Raw genomic sequence first — 14,133 nt, 5'->3', positions numbered from 1 at the left:
TAGTTGTATGACATACAGAAAATGGAAAGTGTTGACTGCAAATTCTGCGAAGTTTGTGTGTATACACATTTTTTAAATGTGTTGTGGGAGAGTAATTTGCAATGTTAGGATTATTACCTTGCTCCCCTTAATACAGCATGTAGTCATTTTATACTATAATGTGCAATTCAAAGCATTCACAGTATTGAATGTGATACATAGTAGGGATAACACTATTCATGATTTACAGGTACTCCCCTGGCTTTCTCACATGGATAGCAAGTTCTGATTGGATAGTGAGTCAGGGTAAAGACCACTTGTCCTGCAGAGGACCCTGAATGTGGCTGACAACCAGCTACAATTCCAACCTTCAAGGGTACCAGGTAGGCAGGTGTACATACAATATACATAAGATACATAAGATGCTAAAATCAATGGCAAGTTACAGAGGGTTATTGCAATCAGTGGCTCCTTAACTTGTACTTTCAGGAGGTTTGGGAAGGATCTCTGGTGAGACCCAGACTTGAATTCTTACCTTGCCTTTGCTTCTGGCATTACTGCATGGGGAAAGAATTGGTTTCTTCAAGTGGTCTCTGATCCCAAGTGAGTTTCCTCCTCAGGGTTAGTTAGATTTACAGACATGCATTTGCACATTAGTTATACAAAATGTAAAATAAACATGCTCATATGCAGCATCATAAAATAAGTATTAATAAGTTTAGCTCACATTACAATATATGGGGTTAGCTTTTTAATTGATTTATTTCCATTACTTTGACTCATATGAATGCTGGTTCTTAGAGATATCAGAAGAGGTTATCAGATACCTATAGAAAAAATAGCTGTAGAAAAAAAAAGTTAAAGATTTGAGTAACTGCTTGAAATTTTTGGTTTATGAATAATAAATCTACAAAGAACATAAAAGGATTGTTTATGCTTACAATCAAGTTCGAATTTACTTATTTTCCCCTTGTTGATTGATTCTGGGTTCTCGGTAAGTTAGGGTTTGGTGGGTTGTTTTTTAAGTAACTTCTCTGGCTTAAGACCATTTTGGAAGTGCTAACTGGAAGGAAGGTAGGGAACACTACTGGTTTCTTAATTAAATTAGCAAAAGCTAGGTGAGCTGTTTTAGAGAGGGGGGTTGTGGTATGAAAGGCAGGTTACACAAGTTCCAGAAAATAAGTTACCTGATAGTTTTGGTAGGTTTTCAGTGGGGAACAGTGTCCATAGTTTCTTAAAACCTCAGTTCACTTTGGCCTGCTCTAGGGATGGGCGCTTCGTTGTAAGGAAACACCTAGTCCTAATTATTTGCTGTGATCGACACAAAAACGAAAAACTCAGCTTAAGACCGCGCTCCCTCCTGTTGAAGTAAAATTGTGCTGTTGATGGTAATTCATTTTGTAAAATGAAAAATAGTTTGTTTTTTTCCCTCTGCTCATTATGATGGTGATTCTTCTTTTCGGAGTCTCACTAGAAAGCCCCTGGCTGGCCTAGAATACACAATAGATCCTCCTGCCTCTCGAGCACTGAGATTAAAGGCTTGCGCCACCAATCTGCATTCTCCTGTTTATAAAAAAATATTACCAAGAACAGATAAAGACAAAGTCTTACAAAGTAGACCTGTGCCTAAGGACGCGGACTAACACTGAGCGAGCCAGAAACAAACACTGCTCTCAAACTAGGTATTTCAGCAGTGCGTGGAGGAAACAGAGCTAGATGTTCTGCGCTTCTTGGGCGGAAGCAACCGGGTCACAAAAAGTACCCAAGCCAATTGAGGTTGGAAACCAACTCAACAGCAAGGCAGTTTGCTTGCCCCGCCTACCCCTGCAGTTCCGGTTCCTGCTCTGACCTCCACCCCAGCAAGTAAAGCAGTCCGAAGAGCCGCAATCGGCTAGGTGCCGCGTGGGAAAGGCGGGGCTTTGCGTCATCACTAGCGCGACGCAGGACTTTATCGCTTCGGCCTGGAGGGTAGGGCGTGGTCTAGGACTGGCGCATGCGCACAACCTGATGCGCGTGGTCTCCTTGGCCGCTGGGGTATCTGGTGTAGCCATGCTATGTCGCTCGTGTGCCGGGTGGCTCCGGTCGCTGCCCGCCCTGCGGCTCCGGGCACCGGGACCGCGGCCGGCCTGGAGCAGCGTGCGGCTCCCAGCCCTTCCGGTATGGGCGGCCGCGTCGGTGTCGGCGGCCTATCCGGGCGGATGGTATGAGGCCCTGGCAGCGTCGGCGCCCGTGCGCGCGGCGGAGGAAGTGCTGCTCTGCGCGCACGAGGCCACCGGCCTTCCGTGGTGGGGCAGCATCTTACTCAGCACCGTTGCCCTGCGAGGTGCTGTCACTCTGCCCCTGGCCACCTATCAGCACTACATCCTGGCAAAGGTGAGGGGCGTCGGTCCCCGTGCTACCTGCCTGATTGTGTTAACCATAGAGGCTGCGTCTTTGCTAAAATAACTTAGTTAGAAGTTATTTTAAAAGACGGTTGGTGACTCGAGTACCTTCCACTTCGCCCGACCTACCAAGTCTTTATTCCCCAAACTTTTGGTTGAGACTGTTGCAGAAGAAATGGCACGGAGGAACATTAATTAGAGACCTAACGATTTTAACAACGTGTCTGCAGCATTATTTGTCACTATTTTTTTACTGTTCTTTATTAGTATAAAGGTATCACTCAGTTAGCAGCTTCCAGACTTAACAGTCCTAGTGTGAACCTACCACCTATTACCCTGTGTCTGATGAATTGTAACTTTGAGTTGGCCTTTTAGGTACTGTATTTTCAATGGAATTGGTGTGGCATTACCTCTCCATGGCTGCTGGGGGATGGAGGGATGAGATTAAGGCATGAGTACTTTGAGTCACCGAGAATTGCCAGGAAGCTAAGTAGCAGCATTGGGCCGGGAAGCAATCACGATGAGGTGTTTATAACACAGTGGAATGCTGTTTTCTGGGGAATCTAAGGATAGAACAGTAAAATTCAGGGTGCAGCTTTCATTTACTTCTCAAAATCCTACGGAGGAGGTGCTGTTGGATTTGGTACATACTGGGAATTAGGATTTCAGAGGTTCTGCACAGCTAGAAATAGAAAACATCAGGCACCCATAACCAAGAAGTTACATTTGATTTAACTCTGTGCATGCCAAGATCATGCAGATGGGTGTACAAGCAGGGATTTTAATTTGGGGCTAAAGATATTCTAGGCAAGCTAATATTGAATTGAGTCTTCTTAAATGCTTCCGATTACAAATGTGGCCTGTAAACAACATTTGTGTGTAGTCCAGAGAGCAGAGAATAAAACTGTAGAGTCTGACTGTCCTGACTAAATGCTGAGTTGAGTGGAGGAGGAAAGGGATTATGTGGTTTGTAGGTTCTACAGTCCATCCTGGAGCTGCTACAGAGCAGGAGAAGCACAAAGCTTGGAAGAACACTGCTTACTGGTTTCTACAGTTCAGGCTCAAATGCCTGGGAATGGTGGCACTCAGTGGCCTGGGGTCTTCCATGTCAATTAGCAATCAAAAAATGCCCCATGGGCTAATGTGACGGGTGAAATGTCTAGTTGGAGGTCCTTTCTCCTGGATGTGCTAAATTGATAACCAGAGCTAAAGTAGCTGTGCTCACCAAACAACTTTTCTCTTCAGTTAGGTGGAAAACTTGCAACCAGAAATTAAAGACATCGCCAGGCGCCTTAACCAAGAAGTTGCAGTCTGTGCACGTCAGTTTGGTTGGTCTAAGAGAGTGGCCAGGTATGCAGCTTTGTGTCTGCAGTCAGGAAAAGTTCATATATATACACACACAAATACATGCTTCCATGTATATATATAGTGTCAATAAAGGGTTAGGTATTCTTTTGATTAGTTATTCATATTAATCACGATGCAGCATGATTGTTTTATGTATTGGAATGGAATCAAAGAAAGAGAGAAACAGGCATTATCCCAACTCCTGTGGAGCTGAATGGTCCTCATATCTCAACCCCCCAGCTTTGAGACTACAGGTACAAATCAATCTACCTGCCTCTGTATGTCTGATATGACAGGGTTTTGTGTGTACCAGGAGGCCCTATACCTACCTCCCACATATTAACACATATGTGACACCTCACCTGGCCTCTGCCTTGGGTAGCCACTGCAAACAGAGCCATGACCAGATAAAGTCACTTCAGTGAATTTAATATGTATGTCAAGGCTCTGGGCAGTTACGTAGTTGCCAGTTGATGTGTGGTCCTGTCCTGCCCCATGTTCATCTGGGTCAGCTCCCTGCTCCCACCCCAGGCTGGCCTTGCACTTCCTCACTTCTAAACGGTATCGCTGAAGTAATGTGCCAATCTTTATTTGGTGTTCATAAGAACTCGATATTAGACTGAAGAGCTGCGTCTGTAGTCCCGAGCACTTGCTTTCATTTGGTTTTCGTCGTCATCATTGTAACCTGAGACAGGGTTTCTCTGTAGCCCTGACTGTCCTGGAACTAACTCACTTTGTAGCTCACGCTGCCCTTGAACTCAGAGATTCGCCTGCCTTTGCCTTCTGAGTGTCAGAATTAAAAGTACTGGCTACTATATCTGACCTAAAGAACACTCAGTGCTCTTTCAGAGAACTCAGGTTTGGTTCTCAACACTCACATGGTGGCTCTTCAGTTCCCCCAGCCTGTGATATGTAATGAGTTCTAGGCCATTCATCCTACAGACTGAGACCTCATCTTTGAAAGAGAAGAAAGTAGAAAATATGTGTATTCATGTATGGAACATAAAACCTTTTTTGTTACATATAAGCTTAAGCCTGGAGTTCTGATCTTTTTATGAAGAGATAGCTGAGAGCTACAGCAGTGGACCAGGAACAGTGAGTAGTTAGTTGCCCATTTGGGTTAGAGACGGCTTGGTGAGGTGACTGACATTTATGGTGCCGGGCCTGTGCTATGTTGGTTCATTTTGTTGGATGACCTAATGTAAAAAGAATAGAAGGGCCTAGAAAGTATGTGTGTACTGTCTTAGCTCAGCATATTACAAATTGATTAAACTCAATACACCAATTAAAGACCTACGACGTACTAAATGTGTACACATGAGATCGAAGGTCAGAGATGCACATGCTTGTGCACTTGTGACTTAAGGCCACCCTGAGCTAGTTCCTGCCTCAAAAGAACCCAGTAACCATCCATCAAGACTTAAGTCTTACTTTGAGTGTTATGGCACAAAGTCCTGTAATCCTGGCATTTTGGAGGTTGTGGTAGGAAGACCAGAGGCTCAAAGTATCCTGGGCTTACATATCGAGTTCAAGGTCATCTTGGCCTGTCTGAGGCCATGTTTCAGAAAACAACTGATAACCGAGCTCAATCTGGTGCTGCACAATTTTAATCCCTGCATTTAGGCAGCAGAGGCAGACGGATCTCTGAATTCAGGACCAGCTTGTAGTGAGTGTCAGGGCTACACAGTGATATAGTGTAGAGATTAACATAACCTTTATTGGGAAGTTGACTGGGAAAAAAAAAAGGCCATTTTGACAATCTTAGAACATACACTGCAGGAGCCACAGGACAGGAAAGCTGCTTTGGGAGGTCAAGTGGCAGCGTTTGCCGGGACTACAGAGTTAGGTGAGATATGTTTTCAGCTGTAATATCTGCAAAGTTGGCTTATACTTTGTTGGACTTGAAACCCCAATCCATTTTGTTTTGCTTGATTGTGAGACGGGTTCATGAGGTAGCCCAGGTTTCTGGATATGTAGCTTGAGCCTGACTTCAAGCAATTAGAGATTGTGATAAATAAAATGATTTTTAAAAATCTGTTGGCTAGAGATCATTGTAAACTAAAGCTGTAGTCTTGACAGTGTCGGTAAAAGGCTGTGTGCCTTCTGCTTGGTGGCTGTCTACTACTGTACCATAGCATAATTTAAACCCCTGTTCAAACCTTCAGCCAGCACCGAAGACGGGGCATGTTTGTAGTGTAGGGAAGAAGCTTCTGCTAGTGGTCAGGTGTCGTTCTCTCTTCCCTCCCTATAGACTCACTTATCTGAAGAATATGCGGAGACTTGTTTCAGAGCTGTATGTTCGTGACAACTGCCATCCTTTCAAAGCCACGGTGCTGGTCTGGGTTCAGCTTCCAATGTGGATCTTCATATCCGTTGCCCTCCGGAACCTTAGCACAGGGGCCACGCATTCAGACGGTAACGGTTACAGAAATCCTCATCTCTCACATTCTTTATGTTGCATCCCAGTAGAAAAACAATCCTAGTTTTTATAACTACCATTTACTGTCTTCCTTATATCACAGAAATCAGTCCTAAGTGTAAACACACAATCTGTGTTGAAGACAAAAACTTGAGAAAATGCAACAAAACACAAAATATATTACTATAAATAGGTTGAATAAAAAGAATGCAGATGGGGCTGGAGAAGTGGCTCAGTGGTTAAGAGCACTGACTGCTCTTCCAGAGGTCCTGAGTTCAATTCCCAGCAGCCACGTGATGGCTTGCAGTCATCTGTAATGGGATCTGATGCCCTCTTCTGGTGTGTCTGAAGAGAGCAAGTGTACTCACATTAAAAAAAAAAAAAGAATGCAGATGTCTGAGTGAGGGATTGTTGGATTTGTATGTTCCTGTCATCTTAGCTGCTCTGAAGAATCCTGTGTTTTGTGTATCAACTGTTTCAGCAGGCATTTCTGTTCAAGAACAATTAGCTGCTGGTGGGACCCTGTGGTTTCCTGACCTCACTGCAATGGATTCCACCTGGATTCTGCCTGTCTCTGTTGGTGTTGTCAACTTACTGATAGTGGAGGTCAGTGACTACACTGGGGGTTGATGGCCACGTAAGGCACTGGGGTGGTTCTGCCATTGCCGCCGCTGCTGTTCTGATATCACATTCCCGTGTGCTCTGTTGGTTGACATAGCTGTGAACGCTCATGTCAGTTATTGACAAGGGCCAGTTCCTGTATGTCTCTGGTGTTAACAGAAAGAGCACTAATCCAAGGACAGTTGCTCACCGAGCAGTCTTAACACTCAGCACAGAGGCAGGAGGACCCCAAACTCAGAGACATTCTAGGCTACATGACGGTCATTTCAAAGAACCAAGGAAAACAAAGGAATAGTTAATTAAAGCTGGGTGTGCTAGCATTCTTTAATCCTACTATGCTCGGGAAATGGGACAGACAGACCCTAAAAGTCTAGGGCCATCCTGGTCTACACAGATGTTCCAGGACAACCAGGATTACAAGGAGAAAACTAATCTCCAAAAAAGGGGGGTTGGGGGGATTAAGATGCCTGGTCAGTCTGGTCTCAATCTCACAATCAAGTTGTGGTGTTTGCGTATTTTGTGAATTTATTGGTAGGGAGCCATAAGTAACTGGCTGGCATTCTCTTACTAAGTTAATTAGGAAAATTATTTCAATTTCTTGGTCAGATAAAGTAGAGAAGCACATACATGAAAAATAGAGGATTTTTCAGTTGACCCTTCTGTTTCTCGTAGTGATTGACTCAGCCGTACACAAAGTACATGCTTCTAATGTTATAAAGAACTCAGACTTTGAGTAGAAAAACTCATAAACCTCATGTCAAATAAACACGGTCTGGAATTCATCCTCTGTGTGGCAGACATTTTGTTCACACCTTGGAGCTGGGCATATCGTTCATTTGGTAGAATGCTTGTCTAGCATTCATGAAGCTCAGGAATATATCTTATTACTGAATACACTAGGGATATATCTCATTACTGAATACATTCTGTATAGCGATCAGAAATTCAGTCATTTTCAACTGTACAACAGATGCCAAGGACCAGCCTCAGCTAGGATTGGTGGTCCTGAGGAAGGGGTGTTTGGGAGTGGGGAAGGAACAACTTGAAGTCAGTTATGTGTACAGGATGACAGTTCTGCAGTCTGCTGAGATGGCTCACTAGATAGCTTTCTGCTCAGGACAGCTCTTGATGTCTTAGGTAGGTGTCACTTCAGCTGTTTACCTAGGTTCCCATGGATTATCCATGAGTCAGCAGTTTATGACTTGACTCTTAAGAAGACAGCAAGAACAGTTTTTTTTTTTTTTTTTTTTTTTTTTTTTTCTTCTTAACATGACAGATGAATTCAGAGATCTGCCTGCCTTTGTTAGCACACACAGTAAGCTAGCTGGGTGGGATCCTGTCCTGCTTTCACTGCTCACTAATCTCTAACAAGCTGGCTCATAGTGCAGCTGACACTCGTGTAATTCATGTTGCACCCTTATATTTTTATAGTTGAGAAATCCTGTTTATATCTTTTTGAACTCATGTTTTCAGAGTTCTTTCCCACAACCTTAAGGGCTGTCCTGAAGATCTCAGCATCACAGAGACACAGTCTTGCTTCCTAGAGTCATGCTGTTCCTAATTATGGAGTCTTAACTGGGAGAGCATTTCCAGAAGGAAGAACATGAAAATATCACCTTATTATGCAACAAGCCTTGCACCTAGCAACTATCAGTACTTGTTAGACACACACCAAATGTCCATGCACCGAGGATGTGTGTATTCCTGTTAAAGAAGGAAAAGATGGGGCTAGAGAAACAGTTTGGTAGTGAACACTAGCTGCTCTTGCACAGGTCCTGGGATCAATTCCCTGCACCCAAATGGCTGCTCACAACAGGCTTTACCTTATGTTCCAACTCCACGCATAACACCTTGCTGGGATAAAATAGAGAAACATACATGAAAAATACAGGATTTGCCAGTCGCCTTTTATGTTACCCATAGTGCTTCTGAACTCCATGGGACCAGGCATACATGTGGTACACAGACATGAAGGGAAAACACTCATACACGTTTTTGTTTGTTTTTAAGAATAAAAAATCTGAAGTCATCAGTGAACTTCTGTTGGGAAAGATGTCACGTGTGGTATAAATGTTCTTAAGAATGCTTAGTGTGGCTCTGGTTTGTGTTCGATGACTTTGGTATGAAGAAGGCAGCGAAGAACAGAGGCTGAAATGAATTGCTGTCGGTGCTGACAGAAAGCTCTAACTCAACAGTGCTGAGTGCCAGCGTCTGAACAGTTGACAGGAATTACCTATCAGACCAACCCTGGGAAAATTATACAGTGTTATTTCATAAGGGAGGGAAAACAAGAGTTAAAGCTTGTGTAAGATTATCTGGGGGGCACAGGTCTGCCACACCTGTCGGTATTCTCATCCTCATCACTTGGAAGTTGAGCCAGGAGAATCCCTGCACAGTAAGAGACTCTCCTGAAATCAACAGCAGCAGCAGGGTTGCCTTTGCAGTCACAGACCCCTGCTTCACAGGCACAAGCTTAACTGTTGTTACCAACCTTGGAGATAGACAGTTCATTGTGTAAGTTCATTAGTGTTGAAATGGTTGTGTTCAAGGGCTGGATATGGAGGCCACGGCCTTGTACACACTAGGCCAAATGCCGTACCATTGAACAGTGCCAGCCCTGTACTGGTAGAGGCTGGTCACAAATCACACCTGTGATCCCAGTAGAGGCAGTAGTTGAGACTACCCTAATCTGAGTTCTCGGCCAGTCAGGGCTGCATAGTGAAACCCTATCAGAGTACACTAATCAGTCTCACAAATCCATCAGCCAAAGATGACCTTGAGTAGCTGATCCAATTTACCAGTGCTAGGGTTCTAGGAGCACCTTAAAGCCTAGGCTTCAGCAATGTGTTTAAAATGTATCTGATTTAATGTATATGTTAGTAATCATAGTGAGTGTGTTCTACTTCAGATTTTTGCTCTACAAAAAATTGGAATGTCTCGTTTTCAAATGTATGTTACGAATTTTGTGCGAGCCGTCTCCGTGCTGATGGTCCCAGTGGCGGCAACGGTGCCCTCGGTGAGTAGCACAGCATTGCGTGGGGCCATGAGGAGCTTCCACTGCCTGCCATCCCGCTGCTCTGGGGCTTCCTTTTCCCCACAGGGGCCTTGCTCTGGAGCGGGATTGATTCTGGCTGACCCTGAACACTGCTGGACTGACTCACCTTTCACATGGGTGTGTCCAGCTCTCCTGGTCTGCCTGCCCTCCTTCCCTATTTTAATCTGACAAAACAGTAGCTAAACATTGAACAACTTCATATAGACTGTGCCACAGACTGTAGCACCTAAAAGAGAAACCGTCACAGTCCCTGTGGATTCCTGAGGGTTACTTAACCGTGTGCGTTGCTAGGGCCTTGTTCGCTTGACTCTGTTGAGACCTAAGCGAGTGTTTGAAAGAACAACTGACTGTCGTTACATTTGCTTCAGTCGCTTGCATAGGTTTCACAGATACTTTAGAAATTGTCAAAAGCTGTGTCAGGTTTGCTTTCATCTTTACTCAGCACCAACATGAAGCCAGGGATTGGAATTCAGTTGCAGGTAGTTATGGTTAGATGAGCAGGTAGGAAGTCCTCACGGATCCTTGATTCACAGCAGTGTGCAGTTAGTGTAAGTGTGTATTAAGTTGGTACTTGGGGGAATAGCTGTTACCTGTGCAAAATAGGCTTCCACATATGTGAGGCAGACCTGGTGTGTAAGAGCATGGATAGGGGTGTTGCCGTAAGATCTGTGTAACCCCAGAGCAGTGGCAGGGGCCCCTGATGAAGCAAGAGTAGGGCATGTCAAAGATCAAGCTCAGTGTCTACAGCTGTGAAACCCGTGTCTCGGGCACCCATGCTTAATTCTGACCGGGGGTCAGACATGGTGTGGGAGCACCACAGACACAGCAAGAGGCCTGCTACCTCCTGCTCCGTCACACACTGCCTCTGACACTTGACCCTTGTGGCCACAGTGGTCATGGTGGCTGCCAGAGCAGGTCACATTGCAGATGGCAGAGGGTGCTTCAGGTACACATGGTCCTTCTGAGGAGCGTTGCTAGGTGTCCCACCAGAGAAATGTCCTTATGTCTTACTTGGTCACATCTAATTTAAGAGCCTAGAAAATACGTATAGTGGTTTTATAGATGCTCTATACCCAGCAAAATTGGGGTTTTGTTTCTTAGCAACAAAAGGGATTATGTTGATGGCAGCTTATGGTTCCATCTGGATGCACTGGAAAACAGTGAGCAAAAAGCCTGGCAATCCCTTTGTGAGCTAAAGGCACCTGCACATGTGTGGTACCTCAGGACAGCCTTCTAGCGTCAGTTCCAGGAATTACACTCATCATCTGGGTTGGTGCCAAGCACCTTTACCAGCTGGCGCTCCCTGCATTCGTGGGCACTCTTGTTAATGTATCTTGCTTATTACCTCATTTTCCCCCAGTGGTACAGCGAGGCAGGCCCGCTACAGTGTCCTGCTTGAGTAAAGAGCGTGACTGACTGCTCCCTTTTCTAGGTTCCTGGGTACTGATTTAACTGCCGTGCTAATCTGCCCTTACGCTCTCACTGTGGGTGGATTGTCGTGCTTTCCCTTCCGTACAAATGCTCTCAGAACAGCCCTCTAAGGTGGGGACAGTTGGAAACTGAAGCAAGACAAATGACCGATACAAAGCCAAAGGGTAGAGAAACAGGATTCATACTCGGAGAGCTTCATCCAGACAGGGCTCACCTACACTGATTTACTTCCGAGACCTGACTGCCTTCTGATGCTCAAGCAAAGCCTGAAACACATGTATGCTTACAAAACCCACGTATGTGTAAGAAACGTGTATAGAAAGGCTTAGTCTGAAGTGCCAGCCTTAGTTGTGTCACAAAGAAAGTTGATTCTGTCTTGAGGAACTAAAGAAATGCATCCTGGTGACATGGTGAACCAGTACTAGGGAATCATGGGAGATTGATGTGCAGTGGGGAAAGTGAGGTCCTCGCCCCCAGGTGGGAAAAGTCCTCCGAGTCAGTGCCTGCTCTGTGTGCTCAGCCCTGCTTGCGGTGCTCGGAAGGCGGGTGTTTTACTGACTGCCGCCCTCGGCTACAGGAACGGGTGCTGACCGCCATGTGCTCTCTCTAGGCGCTCGCTCTCTACTGGCTGTGCTCCAGCCTCTTGGGCCTCTCACAGAACCTGCTGCTGCGCGCCCCACGATTCCGCCGGCTCTGCCGCATCCCGCCAAGCAAGTCAGACTCAGACACGCCGTACAGAGACCTCTCTGCGGCCTTTTGCGCCAAGTTCCTTTTGAGAAAACGATGAAAGTCCACCCCCATTAGTAGCCTTGAAAAAATTACAAGTGTCACTGTTTCAGATGTATTTGACATTTAGTATTAAGAACTAAATGTTCAATTGTAAAAGTATAAAAATAAGACAGGATGCCTGGCCTTGTTCATAAAAATCATAGTTTTGCTGAGAACAGGATCAGTCCCTCTGTGATCTCTGTGCCCAACTGTCCATAAATAAAGGTTTGTAAATTAAAGGCTCTGGAGAGATTAAAGTTTTTGTTTTATATAAACGATGTCTGTTTTGGGGGTTTGTACATCGGTGTGCAAGTGTGCTGGGAACCAAGTCCAGATCCTCTAGAAAAGCAGAACACACTCAACACTGAGCCACTTTCCCATCTCTCTAGCCCACATGAGATGATTCTTAATATTTGGATCACAGGACCCACACGTCACCTGTCACCAGAAGTGTGTGGAATGATTGAGCGCTCTCTGGAGTAATCTGGGAAAAGTTAACAGGTAATATACATTGAAGCCTCAGCTCTTTGTGGCATTCAGAAAGGCGACAGTTGTGGCTGATGTATTCAGGAATAAATTCCACAGGAATTTTCCTTATATTAGCATAGGGGCTGATTCCGAAATCCCTGGGGCTCAGAGGCCACCAAACTGTGCAGTACTTTCCCCGGTGGTGTTGCCAGCGCTGCTCTGCCGTTGCCGGATCGTAGGGACAACGTTGATAGCTGGGGACAGTCCACACTGGCTTTTGTAGGCTTTTATATTTAAACTCAGGTTGTAAGGCTCAGCAGCCAGTGTCTTTTCTATCTAAATGGCCACTAAGTGTCCTGTGGAAGTGTCCATGTCTGGGGGAGAGGCATGTACATTACAGTGGTATTGGCAAAAGGGCTCCATGTTACTGTGTTTATCCATGAACAGAGATGCCAGCAACTTGCAGGAACCTAAACTTGTCTGTTCCCTAGGAACAGTGATTGGTCATTTACTAATTCAGTTTGTTGAGTTGAATAAAGAACGTTTACTAGTTGGCTATTCAGATGAAACTTCATTTATAATGGTGGTACATCTCAATAAACCCATTGTAACCTGAAAGTCAGGTTTTCTTAGGATTTTACTGCTATGAACAGACACCGTGACCAAGGCAACTCTTATAAGGACAACATTTAATTGGGGCTGGCTCACAGATTTAGAGGTTCAGTCCATTATCATCCAGGTGGGAGCATGGCAGCTTCCAGGCTGGGATGCTGGGAGAAGACTGGCTCCTATGTGGTTAGGAGGAGGGTCTCATTGCTCACCCCTACAGTGACACACTTCCTCCAACAAGGCCACACCTTCTAATAGTGCCACTCTCTGGGCCAACCATATTCAAACCACTACACAAGTCAAACATAGAAATACATACCAGTAATTCCAGCACCCAGAACCAAGACAGGATTGCCATAAAGCCAAGGCCAAGCTAGCCTAGGCACTATGTAGAAAAACTTAACAGCAAAACCCATGGCTCTATGGGTTCTTGTCCTAGGAAAAATTTTAAATTAAAAACCCCAAATACAGTTTTTGTTGGGGTCCAGGAATCACCCCTCAAACCACATGAACACCGATCTAAGTCAGACAGAGATATTTATTGAAAATATTATGCAGGACTGGTCGACCAGGGACATAGTCCAGGTTTGGGTGAACCATGATATTGAATTAAGATTCTACGGAGTTTTTTTTTAAGATTTATTTATTATATACAAGTACACTATAGGTGTCTCAAGACATGCCAGAAGAGGGCATTGGATCCCATTACAGATGGTTGTGAGCCACCATGTGGTTGCTGGGATTTGAACTCAGGACCTCTGGAAGAGCAGTTAGTGCTCTTAACCACTGAGCCATCTCTCCAGGCTCTGCACGTGTCTGTGCCAAGTTATTTCACCAGTAAAGATTTAGAGATGGGGATTCTCCTCAGGAACATGCCTTTGTTGTACACTTATCCTGCTCCACTGGTTGGGGTATTCAACTGTGGCAGGGGACTTGTCTAGTATCCTGTTCAAACTTGTCTACCAGGATGGAGCTTGTCTAACATTCAACTCTTGTCAACCAGGATGTAAGTTACCCACACACATGTTTCTTCTTGCTAAGCAGGATGTCAGTTC

At 45.0% G+C, this 14,133-nt stretch overlaps 1 protein-coding gene across 4 annotated transcripts; it reads left to right on the top strand.

The window, feature by feature from the left end:
• Positions 1 to 2,016: 2,016 nt before the first annotated feature.
• On the top strand, positions 2,017 to 12,220 carry COX18 (cytochrome c oxidase assembly factor COX18). 4 transcript variants are annotated; one of them, XM_080929953.1, is made up of 6 exons: positions 2,017 to 2,352; positions 3,610 to 3,710; positions 5,959 to 6,122; positions 6,611 to 6,732; positions 9,656 to 9,763; positions 11,844 to 12,220. In XM_080929953.1, exons 1-6 carry the CDS (start codon positions 2,029 to 2,031, stop codon positions 12,018 to 12,020), a joined length of 996 nt encoding a protein of 331 aa, XP_080786079.1. In that variant the 5' UTR covers positions 2,017 to 2,028; the 3' UTR covers positions 12,021 to 12,220. The 4 variants fall into 4 exon arrangements, with proteins under 4 accessions (XP_080786079.1, XP_080786078.1, XP_080786080.1 ...); XM_080929952.1 differs by having other exon boundaries at positions 6,608 to 6,732; XM_080929954.1 differs by lacking the exon at positions 9,656 to 9,763 and having other exon boundaries at positions 6,608 to 6,732.
• The last annotated feature ends 1,913 nt before the right edge of the window (positions 12,221 to 14,133 follow it).

This window comes from Micromys minutus (assembly GCF_963924665.1).
Source record: "Micromys minutus genome assembly, chromosome: 1".
NCBI classification, from domain to species: Eukaryota; Metazoa; Chordata; class Mammalia; order Rodentia; family Muridae; genus Micromys; species Micromys minutus.
The sequence above is the reverse complement of the archived record's forward strand: the minus strand, read 5'-3'. Positions and strand labels throughout refer to the sequence as shown.

What these genes read in the sequence shown, in the direction of transcription:
- COX18 (XM_080929952.1), top strand. Translation starts at nt 2,029, where the DNA reads ATGCTATGTCGCTCGTGTGCCGGGTGGCTCCGGTCGCTGCCCGCCCTG. An exon ending in TGGTCTAAGAGAGTGGCCAG is followed by an intron (nt 3,711 to 5,958) that starts GTATGCAGCTTT and finishes CCCTCCCTATAG; the next exon opens with ACTCACTTATCTGAAGAATA. An exon ending in AGGGGCCACGCATTCAGACG is followed by an intron (nt 6,123 to 6,607) that starts GTAACGGTTACA and finishes CAACTGTTTCAG; the next exon opens with CAGGCATTTCTGTTCAAGAA.